Source organism: Mugil cephalus, chromosome 11, assembly GCF_022458985.1.
Source record: "Mugil cephalus isolate CIBA_MC_2020 chromosome 11, CIBA_Mcephalus_1.1, whole genome shotgun sequence".
Classification (NCBI taxonomy): Eukaryota; Metazoa; Chordata; class Actinopteri; order Mugiliformes; family Mugilidae; genus Mugil; species Mugil cephalus.
This window is the reverse complement of record NC_061780.1, coordinates 12,315,633-12,332,310: the sequence shown is the minus strand read 5'-3', so window position 1 is coordinate 12,332,310 and position 16,678 is coordinate 12,315,633. Positions and strand designations below refer to the sequence as shown.

At 38.2% G+C, this 16,678-nt stretch overlaps 1 protein-coding gene across 3 annotated transcripts; it reads left to right on the top strand.

The window, feature by feature from the left end:
• The first annotated feature begins 91 nt into the window (after window positions 1-91).
• LOC125015860 (lymphocyte antigen 6B-like) lies at window positions 92-15,331 on the top strand. 3 transcript variants are annotated; one of them, XM_047597874.1, is made up of 5 exons: window positions 92-230; window positions 458-571; window positions 639-785; window positions 14,629-14,739; window positions 14,847-15,331. In XM_047597874.1, exons 1-5 carry the CDS (start codon window positions 185-187, stop codon window positions 15,044-15,046), a joined length of 618 nt encoding a protein of 205 aa, XP_047453830.1. In that variant the 5' UTR covers window positions 92-184; the 3' UTR covers window positions 15,047-15,331. The 3 variants fall into 3 exon arrangements, with proteins under 3 accessions (XP_047453830.1, XP_047453832.1, XP_047453831.1); XM_047597876.1 differs by lacking the exon at window positions 14,629-14,739 and adding an exon at window positions 3,692-3,802; XM_047597875.1 differs by lacking the exons at window positions 14,629-14,739; window positions 14,847-15,331 and adding an exon at window positions 3,025-3,421.
• Window positions 15,332-16,678: the final 1,347 nt, after the last annotated feature.

The window sequence follows — 16,678 nt, the reverse complement described above, 5'->3', positions numbered from 1 at the left end:
TAAAAACTTTTTAAATGAGAATTGATTCAGTTTTCATAACACGTTCATTTGTTCATTGACAGGTGTTGTCACTATCGTAAATAAAGGAGGGGTGGTTTGAAGGTGAAGCCAGCCCCTTCTCATGAGAACTATTCATACCTTTAAGAGATGAAACTAAAACTCACTTGTACCTCACCATCACAACATGTATCTCCTCACTCTGGTCCTTGGGATTGTGCTTCTCCCTGAAGGTAAGTTTTGTTTGTTTTGTTTTTTTGTTGTTGTTTTTTAGTTTTTGATGTTTAAGAAAATAAGTATGGTAATTTTCCTTTAGTATTTACTGCTAAACTTCTTGAATCTCTGTATCTCGTGCACCGATAGATGATTCAGCCTCTTTTTTATCTGCATTTATATATATAAACACATATATAACTCACTAAAGTCAAGGCAGTACAACTCTTCTTTTTTGTTTCATCAGCCAATACCCTGACATGTTATGAGTGCATACCACTGACTGGAACCTGCACTGAGACAACAACACTATGCCCTACACATAGGAATCAGTGTGCTGCACTAGTTGCGTCTTATACAGGTATGGTACTTCTTCTTATTTCTTATTGAAACTTGTCCAATTTACAATGACTACTGTTTTGTTGCAGATGGTTCAAAAGTTTGGAATGTTAATGCAAAATCATGTGTTGCGCCTGAGGAATGTGGCCAGTACTCAGCCAACTTCGGAGTCTCCAGAACCGTAATTGCCAGCAAGTGTTGCAGCACTGACCTCTGCAACACCCAACCTGCCCCAGGTAGGAAAAAAATCTTTTGAAAAAATATCTGGCGTAAAGCCACAGTGGCCTTGATGCCTTGCGGTTTTGCGAATTTTCTAGTCTGCGTCTTGACTTTGACCACGGCTTTAACACCACCAGCATTCCCCACCCCCTTGTGTCCGCATCTGTGATGTTGAATTTTCACCTAAGAGAGTACAACGTAGACCCACTTTTAACATGCCGAGTACCAACTATAGCCTGTAACAAACGCTAATTCGCTTGCTGTCAAGTTTTTGCTTTGTCGAGCTTTAAGCATAAGGTATTTAATCTATGCAAACACTGTTTTGTTATTGCCAGTGTTGCAGTGTTCTGCAAATTTGCTTGTAATTTAATATTTCAGATCTTGAGACATGAGGATGCTATTTTTAAAAGTAAAAGGTCAGAAATGTTTTCTTTGTTGTCTATTAAGTTCATTTTATTTCCTCAACAATTTTCCTTGATTGAGAATTTTTGATGCTTTCCAGACTCACTTTGCACATTCTGTGTCAATTGAACAAAAATTATGGGAGGATATAGGTTTAATAAGTTTTATAGTTTTTGAAGTGAGTGATGGATTGATAAAGTTAGGTATGTTCAATATTTTCTTATCTTCAGACATAATAGTGTAGGAGATGTTTCTTCACCTGCTTAATAGTTCCAAGTGAGACTCCAATCTTTCTCAGAAGTGTCATTAGTCCTTAAAATAAATTCATCATAGATGCAAAATTAAAGTCATTGTTTTATTTTATGACCTTGGTGCCCTGGCTTTTAAGAACACCCTAATTTTTCCAGTTATTTGTTGCAATTCAGGTCATGCAAGCCTAGTGAATAGCTTGAAATGGTACAAAGGTAAGTACTTAACAGCCAGAGGTTAAAAAGAAAGGTTTGGTTACCCAAAACTGAAAAATAATGTACATTTCAGAATTATACAAAAAGGCCTTTTTCAGCGAACATGAAGTGGTTTAACAATTTAAAGCTTTTCTGCAGCAATGAAGGTTGAATCAGCCTTGAAAGCTGGTGCTATTAATTCCTACAGGTGTTCCAACTTTTCTAGATTACTTACAACCCCCTCTGTCTGCATTTAAGCAGTGTTGGAACACACTGGTACGAGACCCTCATGAGCATCAGGTGAACAGCATTGTGCTGCAGAAAGTAGTGTGTTGCTACAAAAATGGTGAGAAAAAGGGAATTAACAATGGAAGAGAGACAGACCATCATAACACTAAAAAATGTAGGTCTTTCCTACAGGGAAACTGCAGAGAAAGTCAAGGCGTCAGTGAGTTTTCTTCACCATCAAAAGGCACTCAGAAACTGTGGGAAACTCTGGCTGGAAGCGGTCTGGCAGACCCAAAGCCACAACTGAATCAGAGGACAAGTTTCTGAGAGTTAACATCTTGTGTGATAGGTGGCTCACAGGACAACAGCCTCAAGCACAGCTAAATAGTATTCGTAGTAAGCAATTCTCAGTTTCAACTATGAAGAGAAGACTTCGAGCTGCAGGTTTGACAGGACGAGTTGCAGCAAGAAAGCCATTGCTAAGATGTCAGAATAAGACAAAGAGGGTCTCCTGGGCCACGAAACACCAACATTGGACTACTGAAAACTGGAAGAAGGTATTATGGAGGGTGAATCCCAAAATTTTTAAAATCTTCGGTTTTTTCACGCGGACTTTTTTGCCTTTAGTAGGCGAGAGGATGGGTTTCCACAGTGGTGACATCAATGTCAAACATGGAGGGGGGGGAAATTGTGTTGGGGCTGTTTTGCGGGTAAAAGGGCGGTACTTGTCAAATGGCATCACCCTAACCAAAATGGCTCCACAGCTTTGCCCGGGGCCCGCTTCCCTTGGTATGCGCCTATTGGTCAGAGTTCATCCTACAGCAAGATAATGACCCAAAACAAAGTCCCAAAGGAAAAAAAAAACAAGATGGTAAGCTTGAAACATGGAGTGGCCAGCACAGTTCCCCGACTTAAACCCCTGAGTGGTTTGGGATGAATGGGGCAGAAAAGTGAAGCAAGCCCGGCCCCACATTTTGGGAACTTCTGCAAAAGATTGGGAAAGAACTTTTTTGAAGAATATTTGATTTCTATGTAGAAAAAAAAAGCCACTTGTGTGTTCAGGTTATCCCGCCAAAGGTGGCTACTTGTGAGTCAAAAGTTTTGAATACATTTTGGTCTATAAATTAATTCCATGATTTCTTTTTCAACTCAAATTGCTTTTTTTGTTATTCTTTTATTTCAGAGTGCAGTGACACAATAAACTCAATCATTTTCGGTAAGAAAAATGGAAAAAGTGTGGTTTGTGAGATAACCCCCCCAAACTGTGAATTCAACCCACAAAACACAGTGAAGATAGTGAAGCATAGTGCTGCAAGCACCATGATATGGGCATGTTTCTCCTACTATGGTGTTGGGCCTATTTATTGCATCATAGATCAGTTTGCATATGTCAAATAGAATAGGTCATGCCCATGAAATGGGTGTTTCAACAAGACAATGACCCCAAACACACTAGTAAACGAGCAATATCTTCCAAACCAACAAAACTGATGTTATGGAGTGGCCAGCCCAATCCCCGGACCTTAATCCAATCGAGAACTTGTGGGGTGACTCAAAAAAGCGTTTATAAGCAAAAACCCAAAAATTAAATGAATTTTGGGGGAAAGTTTTTAAAAAAATCTTGGGGCTGGGAAAAAGAGCTGAAAGGTGCCACAAGTTGGTTGACTCCATTTCCCACGTGTGAAGCAGTTATAAAAAAAAGGGTCTAAACTAAATATTGTTTGTGATTTCCCGGATTTTCTAAAACCTAGAAACAAAAACGTTTGTACAAAATGGTTATGAGTTTGTAACGTCAATGGCAGTCACTGTTATTTCTTTGAACACACCCCTTTCAACTAATTTCTTTACAGAGCCCAACAAAACCAATCCAAATGGCAGGAAGTGCTTCAGCTGTGGGGGAGAAATTTGCAACACAACTCTGAATTGCCTGGGGAATGAGGACTACTGTATCTCAGCAACAGGTACAATGACTTCTGTATTAAATTATGTCTTCTATATGTACTAAGTAGAATTTAGTGATACATCTGATAAAATCTCGCCCATTGACACAATTTTCTTTCTCTCAGTGAATACAGGTGACAAACAAGAGACTTTTAAAAGGGGTGTTTTCCGGGGCAAGCTCAAAAAAGGGAAATTGCCGATCGCAGCCTATGGAGCAAAAAAAGCTGTGTCAGGGGGGACTACTGAACAGTGCCCGCGTACTCAAATACCAATATTAGTACAATGCTAAAGCAAATTTTTGTACAAGGCTGGCCTATGTTGCGGTGGCATACTGATCTTTCGGTTTGAGCTGATGGAGAAAAGAAGAATCAGTCCCGATTTGCTTACATCATAGTAGTTGTAAACCTTACTGCTTCACACATGACCTTAAGTCATATGTGACAAGTAGAAAATTTAGTAACCAACAGGAAGGAATGAAAATATTTTCTGCTTCTAACTAGATCACAGAACACACTGGACTTATTTTATGGCAACAATCCCAATGCATACAGTAAATATCAAAATCCAGCCGCTCTAACCACAATGTCATCCTTCTCCTGCTAAGAAGATACAGGTCACAACTGAAAACTACAAGACTCACAAGATCCATCAGAGCTAGAATAAAGACAGAGCGAAACATTTTAAAAACGTTTGAGCTGATATCTGGGATTTATTTTTTAAAGACTGATTTGGTGATTTTAAAGACTGACGATCCACGAACATGGTTTTTTTTTGTGAAAACTGACTCCTAAAAAAAAAAAAAAAATAAAAAAGTTTACCCAAACAACAAAGACATCAAAGGGCTGAGAAAAAAAATTTTTTTGGGAAAAAATAAGCTTTTTTTAGGGGGACAGATTCGGTAGGGAAAAGGAGCAAGAGTTCAGGAGGAAAGCCAAGGAGATCAACTACAAGAACTGGGTGGAGCAGAAACTGATAACTGGAAATGCGAGGGAGGCATGGCAGAGCCTTAACATCACGATGGGCAGAGCCTCCTAACCTACAGTGGTGGATTGTCTGGGTGCTGCCTCCTTTGCAGAGCAATTAAACAGCTTCTTTGCCCAGTTCTGCAGTCGCAACACACCAAAAACCTGGACTGATCAGCCTGTGACCTCCACCGCACAGGTTCAGGCCCCGCAGGTCGCGCAGGGTACCACCTTTTTTAGGAGGTTTTATACTGGCTTTAGCTGGTCCCTGTTCACCTTTTAAAGTGTCATTTGTATTGGTTGTATTTTTGACTGTTGCCTTTCATATTTCATTGCTGTAAAGTACTCTGTGCACTCACTCTGCAAAGGTTGTTATATAAATAAAGTTACTATCCTACTCAAAGAGTGCCACACTGAGCTCGGTGGGTTCTCACCAAACTGTTCCAGCACGGATGCATAGAGAGAGTGGTGAGTAACCTTTTGCTTTAAAGATTTCAAATGGAAATTTTTGGGCTGGTTGCTTATTTTAAAGAATGAGCTGTTTTACAACTGGATAGTGTAAGGAAAAAAGAAGTTCCCTAGGTTCATTTTTGGACAAAAGTCTCAGTGAGGGACAGGATGTTCACCCTTCAAACTCCCCTATCTGAACTGTAAAGGAAATTTAGGAGGGAAAAAAAATCTGATCATGAGGAACCCCTCACACCCCCTCCCCCACCCCATGTTATGCCATCAGAAGGGCAATAAAGCACAGTGACTCGCAAGGGAACAAGCTAAAAAAAAATTTTTTTTAAAAAAAAAAAGGGTTTCCCATTTTTTTTTAAATCAAAAAAAAAATTAAATTTTTCCCCCGGCCTGGTCCCTACCAAAACAAATTTAAAAAAAGGGGAAACTGTCTGGATCCAGGTAGCTGGTGGGGCAGGTTGAGACCCTTTAAATATCTGGGGACAGAGATGGAGACCCCCGTCCTTTAAACCCCGCAATTCACTCCATCTGCCACCTGCTGAGGAAACCCTAACTTTTAATGTTGGGAGAACATATTAAACGGGGGTAAGGTCAATGTTGAATAAAAATTTTTCACCCTCAAACATAAAAAAAAAATTCTTCCCCTTGTCATGGCCAGAAAAATAACCGGTTTATCCAAAAATCCCCCCATTGAACGTACAACCCAAACAGTGATGAGTAAAGCCACCCTGATCACTGAGGACGGTCACATCACTCCACCACACCTTCAGATTACTGCCATCAGACAGGTGCTATAAAGTACTGCTGATATGCAAGAACATCTGCACAAAATTCTCTTTAATATATCAATAAAAAGAATCGCTTTCATTTACTCAGAAATAAAACTCTTTGGAAGTTTTTTTTTAACGAGTGATGTTGGTTATCCTTTCACATGACATAAAATAAAATGAATGTGTGGACTTTGTCTTAGGTTTATTTATCTTCAGACATAAAAATATTTTCAGAAGACTGGACACAGTCTAAACTGTCAAGCAGGTAGCAAAACATCTTAAAAGGTTTATGTCTGAAGATAAGAAAACGCCTTAAGACACAATGAACCTCATAAATCTAACGTGACAAACGTGTGTGGATGAAGCACAAACCATCATGCTAGAGCTGAAACACCGGACTTAAGTTGTCATTTCAGTGGAATTAAGTTATGTGGCATTAATTAACACAGATTTATTTTAAACTTAAGTGCTTTCTTTTGAAAAAGAAATGGTAAATAATGACTATTTGGTGAATTTATACACTGATCAAGTGACTGATTCACACGATAAAGTAAAATAATTCATGTCATTATGTAGATTCAAATAATACTGTCAAATTTTACTTTGCTGATTTTTTTGTTGATTGACTACATCTTAAATGTTCAGGTAAATTAATTCACATAACCTTTACATAAGTATAAGGCAACTGTGTATTTCACAGATGTTTCAGCTTCTTATTATGTGCATCTTTTCTTGTATATAACTGACTTTTTAAGCATTGCTTATATTTTTGAAGACAGGGGCAGTAACTCTTCTTTATGTCACCATTGTTGTTACATTAGCTAGCACCTTGAAATGAACAGTGCACACCAGAACAGACTGGAACCGCATCCAAAAAACACAATGTTTCCCCGGTAACTTTTTGGGGCCCTTATTGTAATTAAAAAAGGGTTTGAAAAGTAAAATTTGATCCAAAAAAGGGGAAGACTTCCACCAAACCCCAGACGGGGCCTATGGACGGATAATGTCTGGTTCCGACATTAAGGTTCTCATATCCGGTCATGTAACCCAAAAGGGGTTGAATAAGAAACAACTGGGCTTGTAGAATTTTTTTTGAAAATGTTTCGCTTCAAACCGGGGCTTCTTCAGTTCTGGGGGATAGTGGAAAGTTGAGGGGGTTTTAAAAAGGAAAAAACCCGTGGGCCACCCCAGAAATTTACTGCCAGGAACGGTGCCACTATTTCTATAATGGGTTCTTACCCTGTGAATGGGGCCCAACGAGCTTTGTCAGTGGGGGCTGGAGGCCCCCCAAGGTGGAATGGTGTTGAAACTTCTTGGGGGTAGAAGTAAAACTAAATTGTAAATAGATGGTAAATTAAGTCTCAGTCCACCTCCTTGTTTAGAGAAAGTTTTTTTTGCTTTTAACGTGGGTTTTTTTTACTCCCCTCTCAGATACTGTCCTCTCTGGAGGATTGGCGCAGTATCTTCAAAAGGGTGGCCCTTTGTCCCTTTAAGTGGGGGTGGATGTGAGTCGTTCCCCGATGCCTGGCCCTTTTTTGTTGAGCCCCTTGTTTGTGGTGGGTTGTTTGGGTTTCCCAATGTTTAAGTCTGTACTTTCCCCACGGCACTGAAAAAAGCAAACATACATTACTTTGTTTTTGATGGTGTTTGGGCTTTTGGGGGGGACCAGTTTCTGGACAAGTGTGTTGCTGACTTTGAAATAAACTGGAGTGCGGTGTTTTTTGAAGATTCTCCTCAGTTTCTCCGATACACCAGCCACATAGGGGATGGCGATGTTCTTCCTCCTGCTGTGCTCCTCATCCCTGTCCTTTTTGGGATACGTTTATGAGCCTTTAAAAAAGGACCAATTGGGATATCCACACATCTTGAGGGTTTGATTGATGTGTTTCCCCTCCTTCTCCTTTCCATCCTGCCTTGTGGGTACAGTCTGTGCTCTGTGCTGGAGGGTTCTGACCAGAGGGGGGTGGGAATCAAATAATAAATGCTGGTCGGTGTGAGTGGGTTTCCTATACAAATCCAGTCAGATGGGCAGCTTGTCAACAGGCAAGGCAAGCAACTGCTTGGGGCCCCCTGGCCCAGGGGCCCCCCGAGAGTTGGGGCCCAAGGGCTGTTTTATGTACCGAAATGTCTCAAAAATATATATAGAGAGAATTGAAAAAGACTCAACTGACGGTTAAATCAAAAGGTTAAATCAAATAAACAACAATGGGAGATTTGCAAAGACATCATCTCAGTAGGAAACCTCCCAAACGGGGCCCCACGTCAATCCCACCTCCGTTAAAACCCGTGTGTGTTAACGGGGCTGCAAAGGAAAAGAAGTGGGGAAAAAAAAAGAGGAGTATCCCTCTGGTAGTGAGAAGAGGGAAAAAAAAAAAAGAAAAAGAAAGAAAGGGCAGTGGGAAGTGGAGAAGAAATGATTTTAAGATAACATTCACGTAAATGATGTGTTATTTAACAAAAAGGTGTTTCTTTTGTTTAGACCGCCTGTGCTTACAAATTTGCTTCAGTTTGGGCCCCTGCATAAAACTGACGCTAACATATGCGAATGTTAGCTGCTGTTGAAGTGTCTCCCCGGTGTTAGCTAAGTCAAGTTTGAAACTTAAAAACGGTAACATTGTTAGGTTAATTACTTCCCATTCGGTTAGTTTGCAAGCAAATAAGCTACAAATGTGAGTATTTTCTTTGTTAATAGAGATGTAAAAATTATGAAAACCACTGTATTATCTTAGTTTATTTATTATTCATTTTATGGATTATTTATGTCACTGTTGCGTAATATTTATTTTTTATTTTACAATCTTTTGTCAATAGCCAGCCGGTGCGGACAAGCGGTTGTTTGCTATCATTTACTTATGAATAAGCTGTGGTGTGCGGTAACTGTCAGCTAATATGTCCGTGGGGTTTGGTATTTAACAGATTATTTGATGGGGATCTCCTATAACAATGATATTATTTCGGGTTTTTCGGGATTTTTTTTGCACTAAATAATAACTGACAAATGGATCTGATGGGACTTTTCAGATAGCTGCTTTGTGGCTTAACGTTAAGGGTTTGCGTGCATAATAGTAAACAATAAAAAACTAACGGTTTAAGTTATCCCCAAATGGACCGCTTTTGGTTATTCTGCCCCCCACAGTTTGAAAGGTGTCCCATTTCAAGTGACGAAATAACCCTCAACACTTGGTTTTGAGGGCCAGTTAAGATTAGGGTTGAGCTTGAGGGTTAAGATTGAGGGTTAAGATGAGTATTGGAATTCGGCCTAAGCCTCCCCTGTCCTTAAAGAATAGTCATGCCCCTGGCCAGTAAGATACAAAAAGAAAAAAAAAAATGCAAGGGTTTATCTAATGCTAGTTGCTGCCCTGTCCTCCCTGACAGGACTCAAATAATTTGTAGTATTTTGGGTGAACAAAATAAATTTAAGCTAAATTACAGTATTAAATGGGAGTTTCGATAAATATCAGTATTGAAGCCCCCTTAATAGCTATTTATATATGCAACCGTTTTTCTTAACTTTAAATTTTAATTTTTTTTTCAAGTATTTTTTGTTTAGACTACTTGTTGTACCATTTTTTTTGTTGACCATGCGTCTGTCTGCTGTGTGGACATGGGTGTTTGTTGAAGTACAACATGTGTGGAGTGATTTGGATGACGATGATTCAGACCTCTGGCTCAGATGAAATTAACAGTTCAAACAACTACCTCCATGACATGGTCCATTTTTAACGACTTACAACACAATGTCTCCTCGTGCAATGCATAGTGAAATATCCAGGAGCCGTCTCCTCCATTAAGGGCTTGTAGGTTCTCTTTGAATTTTGTCACGACACCTGCTTTCTCTCATTGATGGTGCGCTGCCTGTAGCCAGGCTGTCAACACGGGACCAGTCCACTCCGCCTCTGTCCACGCACCCAAAAACGGCCAAGAGGTGTAAAAATCCATCCGTGTATTAATGGTATATGCAGTGAATAGAACTTTAAATTTAAAAAGAGTATGAACTTAATAAAACAGATTATATCAAGAAAGTAATGAGGGTTATGACAAGGGGCATTTTTTGCTCTGTGACTGCTCGAGTTTCAGAGTGACGCCCGGGAAAAAAACAGTTATTGTGTCGGTGTTTTTGGTGTACAGGGTTTTTTCCATTAATGGAAGGGGCCTGAAGGGGGGGAAAGGAGGGCCCTGTTTTTCCCCGGGCCGGGAAAGGGCTTTGGGAAGGAAGGGTAATAATTCTCTCTGCAGACCTGATTTTCCCTGCAGCCGTCCCCGTCCTGTTATGATGATCCAAACCCGACTGTGTGGGGGTAAGGAAAAGACGGTAAAGCAGAAATAGAAGATGTCAGCAGCTTCTGGGTGGGTTGGACTTCCTGAGTGCGGGAAGAAGAACACCTCTGTGGGCCTTCTTTCTAACCAGTCAAAGTGGGAGGTCCACTTCAGGATGGGGGGGTTTTGGACCCAGGGACCTTAATGAGTCCCCGGTTTGGGGGGGGTCCTGTTTAGGATGGTAAGGGGAGGGGGTGGATGGGGGTCCTTTCCCGGGAAAGTCCCAGTTTTGAGAGGTGTTCTCGCCCCCCCCGGATGATCCAATGAGGGGGTGTCACTCAAAACTTCAGGAGTTTTAAGAAGGGTCCCAAAAGGTCAGTCATTAGTGTAGAGGAAAGAGCGTGGGGAGAGAAAACCCCAAAAAATGGCAATGAAGCAGCTGGCTTTTTCCCTGCTTTGCTAACTTTTTTCGCTCCGTTTAAGTGGATGGTGTTTCCCCAGACCCACAGAATTCATTAACCTTTTCTTTCCAGTTTCATGCAAGTTGTTGTATTTTTTAACATATGAGTCTTAGTGGGGCCGAATATTTTTTTCCTTTAAATCAGATCTTGTTGCAACACACCAAAAAAAGTCCATTTTTCACTCTTATCCCCCTTTTCTTCTTTCTGAAATGAATTTTGGGTAATGAGGGTGTGTGGGAAGTAAGGGGAAAAGGGTAGAAAAAACTTGTAACAAACAGCAGAAAGGAAATGCTTAAATTTTTAAAAATCTATTCCCTTTTTTATGCATTTTTTTTTTCACTTTAAATTTCTTGGGCTCGCCTCAGCCCGTTAATATGAACTTTTAATCTAACAAAGGATCTCATGGATATTATTTTATATTATTATTGGAGGCATGACCCAAATTCTTCAAGATGGGTCAGAAACCCAAAAGCACAACTACACTCGATTTCAATATTTAACTGATTTTTCTGGAGAGGTGCAAACAAAAGTGCTCTTTATTTCCCGAAAAAAAAATTTTTAAAAAAAAATTACAAAATTAAATTAAAAAAAAAATCCCGGCCCAAAAAACCACAAAGGTGAAAATTTGGAAAAACCCCAAAAGCCAAGGAAATGTCCCCGAGGCTAAATTTTTTTTTTAGGGAAGGGAAAAAAAATTTCCAAAGAAAAAATTTAACAAAAAAACTGGTGGTTTTTTAATCCCTTTTGGAAGGAAAAAGGGGGCCCTTAAAGGGGTTTTTTTATTGCAAAACAAGCAAAAGGGTTTGGGAAAATTTTTTAATCCGTTTTTTTTTTTTTTTTTCCCCTGTTCAAAAGGAAAAATTTTTCCCCTTTTAAGAAATTTAAAACATCGGGGAACCCCAATATGGGGGTTTGGGGTTTTTTAATTTTTTTTTTTTTTTTTTTTCCCAAAAAAAAATTTAAAAAAACACATTGATTTTTGAAATTTTAAAACAGAAAAAAATTTAAAACACAAAATTTTTAAAGAAAAAAAACTTATGCGAGTTTTGGATGCTGTTAATAAATACCTTAAAGTCCAAAATAAAAGGAACTATGAGGAATACACTAACCTAGTCAGAAAAGTGGATTTTGAAAAATTACTGATGAGACAACTTTACAAATATAGTCTACATCTTCTGAATTTCAAAATAAAGCTTCACCCTTTATGTAGTATCCTTTTAATAGGGGAGGACTATAATGGTTTACTGTCCAAAGTTTATAAAGGAAGTGTTATGTAAAGGGTTGTCTCTCTGCCGTGTGTGCCTACCAGTACCAGTAAAACCCAAAAGCTATTTTGGATGTTTTGAGTTTTTTCTTGAAAAAAAGTACCCCAAAAAAAAATTTTATTCTTGAACTTTTTAAAATTTGTTTAAAAATTTTCAAAAAATTTATGTGTTTTTTTTTATTTAAATTTTTAAATGACATATTTATCATATAGTTAAAGTCATATTTGGCCCAAAGAACATGTCAAGTCTATAGTGGTTTGAGACAGAAAAAGAAAGGGGCTTGCATTTAACAGTAGAGTTATTTTACACCCATTTAAAAACAACTTTTTTCTGTGCATAAAATCATTTTAGCTTTCAGGGAAATTGGGGGAAAAGAGGCAGTAGCATGCTTTGATGTTTTTTCCACCCGTTTAAGAATCCAACCCTTTAGTTGGTGAGGCTGTATGAAAATGAAACAGAAAAGTAGAAAAAAAAGTCTTCTCTGCTTTTTTGGGAAATTGCAGCAAAAAGCAAAAAAACCCGTATATGACAACATACTTTAAATAAGGTTTGTGTATCAAAAAACAGAGGGGTTGCAAGACGCTTCAGTGTTGGTGTTTTTATCTGTGTTTAATGATCAATTTCAATAATTAAAAAAAATACACATAACTACCACTATGGAACATAGTGGGGCCTCTGAATCTTTCATCTTCACCCCCATTTTCTTTCCCCTTTTTTTGTTGTTGTTTTTTTCATTTCACTCTGCAGCCTTATTTGTTATGGAGAAAAGTGAAAAACTAATGTTGGAACTGTCATTTGTATCATAAAGGAAGGACAAGAGAATCGGCTTAAAAGGACGTTTTTGTTGTTTTAAAGCCGCCACATTAATGAAATGTTGAAATCAAACAGAACTTGGGCCCCATGTCCCAAAATTACCCAAGGTCAGCTTGATTAAGTTACAGACAGAATGACCTTTTGCATGATGGTTAGAGGGAAAAGAGAGGAAAAAATCCCTTGCACATGTCAACAAGATGTATTTAAATTTTTATTTTGATATTTTAATTGTTTCACTTTTCTGTATGTATGAAAGTTTTTTGAGTAAACATGGATCCTTTGAAGTTATTATTTATTTTCTTTAAAAAAATTTATAACGATAAATTTAATAAAACCATTGGATGTTTTTTTTTTGTGTGATGTGAATCCTTTCATGGGACACAAAAATAATGGTTCAATGAATGGTGGGTTTAATCTTTCTTTCCCGAAAGAGACAAAGTTTTGTTTCTTGAACTGGCTTAAATGGACACCTTTTTGAGTTAATAAAATGAGTGTGACAGCAAACCCTGTGTTTTTTAAAAAACAAAAACCCCTTAGAGGTTGTTAATCTAACATCATGCAACTTAAAAAGTGGCTATTTTTTTTCAGTGGGAAAAAAGTTATGGGGCTGAATAACAAATTTATTGTAAATTTAAGCTTTCTTTTGAAAAAAATGGTGAATAATGACTATTTTTTACTATTTTGTGACATTTAATACACTGATCAAGCAACACATTAAGTATATAAAGGAAAATAATTCAGCTTTTATACCTAGATTTTGACAAAGAGCCCCAACAAGAGTGTAACCATGAGATGTAGGACTTAAGATGTTATTAGTTGATTTTTAAATTTAGCAGTGGAGATTTTTTAAAAAATTTTTAAATGATTTAGATCCAAACAATACTGTCAAATTTTACTTTGCTGAAATTTGAATTAGTGACTGACTACGTGTTGAATGTTCACATATATTAATTAATAATAGGAATAAAGTAGAAGTGAAGAATTGTGTGTTTGTGAATTTCTGCATTGAGAAAACATCCTAAAGAAAATAACAAAACATAATTTAAAATCCTAATTCAGTTTTCATAACACGGTCATTGTTCAGAGTCAGGGTTTGTCACTATCAGTAAATAATGGAGGTGTGGTTTGAAGGGTGAAGCCCCCCTTTATGAAAATATTTTTACCTTTAAGAGATCAAAAATAAAACTCACTTGTACCCCCCAACACAAAATGTATTCCTCATTTTGGCCTTTTGGGTTGTGCTTCTCCCGGGAAGGTTTTTTTTTTTTTTTTTTTTTTTTTTTTAAAAAATAGTACTTAATTTTCTTTAGTTTTTTATTTTTATCCTATTTTCCTTTTAAAAATTTTTTTTTAAGCATTCATTTTTTAAAAAAGGTTTTTCATTTTAAAACAACCGTGATTTTTCTTTTTTATTTTTTTTTGTTTCATCAGCCGAACCCTGAATTTATCATGCAAACCCCGGGGAGACTGGGAAACCCGCATGAAACAAACAAACCCCGCACGGGGGAAAACATGTGCTGCACTAAAAATTTGTTTTGCAGGTATGGTGTTTTGTAAACCTTCCTATTTTTTTCTTGACACTGGTCCAGTTTAAAAGAAACGTTTTGTTGCAGGGGTTCAGAATTTTGAATGTCCCGGAAAATCAGTGCTTTGCTGAGAGTGGGGAGCATCACTCAACTTAGGATTTTCCAGAACCGTATTACCCCCAACTGTTTTTAACAGACCCCTTTCAACACCCAAAAGCCCCGGTAGGACAAAAAATCAAAATGAAAATTTGTTTGTTTTATCACAATTATTCAAATAATTAAAATTTTTTTTAAGTTTTTTTTTTAATTTAAAAAGATATTTTTTTTACAAACCCAGCAAAACCAATCCAAATGGCAGGAAGTGCTTCACTTGTGATGGACAAACGTGCAGCACAACTCTAAACTGCCTGGGGAATGAGGACCACTGCATCTCACTAAGAGGTATCATGACTTCTGTATTAAATTTCATCATTTATATGTAGACTAAGTAGAGTTTAGTGATTCAAGTGATAAAATCTCATCCACTGACACGATTGTCTTTCTCTCAGTGAGTACAGGTGGCCAAAATGTGACTTTGAAGGGCTGCTCCTCCAATGTAATCTGCACAAACAAGGAACTTGCTCAGATTATGGGATTAACTGGAGTAGATATGAGCTGCTGTCAGGGCGACTACTGCAACAGTGCCAGCAGTACAGGTGCTGGCCTCATGCTGCTGGTGGCACCACTGATCTCTTTGGTTCTGAGCTGATGGAGAAAGAAGAATCACTGCCCAGATTTGCTTCACATCACTGTGTAGACTCGTAGCACTTACTACCTCACACATGACCTTAAGTGATATGTGAGAAGTTTAGTAACCAACAGGAAAAAATAAAAATATTTTCTGCTTCTAGCTTTCTTTTTTTAAATGTTGATCATGTCTTGTCTCCAAATAAAATAGATTAAAAGAATAAAACCAAATAAAAAAACATATTCATTTATGATTTTTGTTCTTAGTTCCAGTGGAAATTAAATAAAATCTAATCTAAATCACTGACTTTTCTGACATTTTATTATATAACTATAGTAGATATTTAAAATAATTAAACCCTATGCAGTATGGATCGTTATTACCCTTTTACTCATGACAAGGCCTCAATGATTTAACAGCTCAAATGTTCGTTATTATCTGGTGAACCAGAGTGAAGCTCAGCATCAGACAACATGACATGTACTGTTTCAGGTTGAACCACAGACCCTGTCAAAGAGTTCATCACGGTCCTTTCTGACTCAGACTCTGTATTTACTGATTCCACACACATGTGGTAGAAGTACAGCAGGAGCCGTACATTGGATTCAGTGATTAACTTGCTGAATTAAACACAAATACAGATACCTTTATATTTTTTGTTACTTACCAGTGTGCACACACATGAGGCGCTGGTAACAGTGCTTTATCTGGCCTGCTTATGGCTCTCGATTGCCAGTTTATGGCACATATATGGACTCTTTTCACACGCAGTCATTCACCTCCATGCCAGGTACACATGGGATTACATGTGAGCAGGATCTGACACACTCATCGGATCTAATCTGGATTACTGACAAACCAGCCTCTTCTGTTTCACAGAAACATGGCTGTCTGATGACACAGACTTTCAGCTGGATGATTCACCATCATTCACTTTGACAGAAAAGCAGTGAGAACGCAGAAGTCGATTGGGTGTTGGCTCTGCATGGCTGCCGACAGAAAGTGGGCAACAAACCTCACAGTCAGAGCTTTTAGACCACATGACCTTCCCAGAGATTCTCCCAGGTTACAGTGATACAGTTTTAGTGTATGTACCGGGGTCTGATTTTAATCTAGCTGATGAGCACATTGCTGACAGCTATTACAGAGCTGTCAATCAGACTAGAGTGCAGCAAGCGTTTTTCTTGGGGGTTTTTAACAAGTGTGACATCATCACATACATACCCAACCATGAGCAATATATCACAACTCCCACTAGATCACAGAACATTGGACTTGTTTTATGGAAACATTCCCAATGCATACATATCAAAATCACGCCCACCCCTCAGCCGCTCTGACCACAATGTCATCCTTCTCCTGCTAAGAAGATACAGGTCACAACTGAAAACTGGAGAACCACAAGACTCACAAGATCCATCAGAGTTTGGAATAAATACACAGCTGAAACACTGAGGGGTTGTTTTGAGCTGATATCTGGGATTTATTTTTTAATGACTGATTTGGTGATTTTAACAGACTGACAGATCCACTGACATCATGTGTTTTATTTTGTGAAAACTGTACGTACCGTGCCTGTTTCTCGCTGGTCTAGCCTTATCACCCTCCCCAACAAACATAATATGCCTATTCTCCTTTCTAGAAGAGGAATTT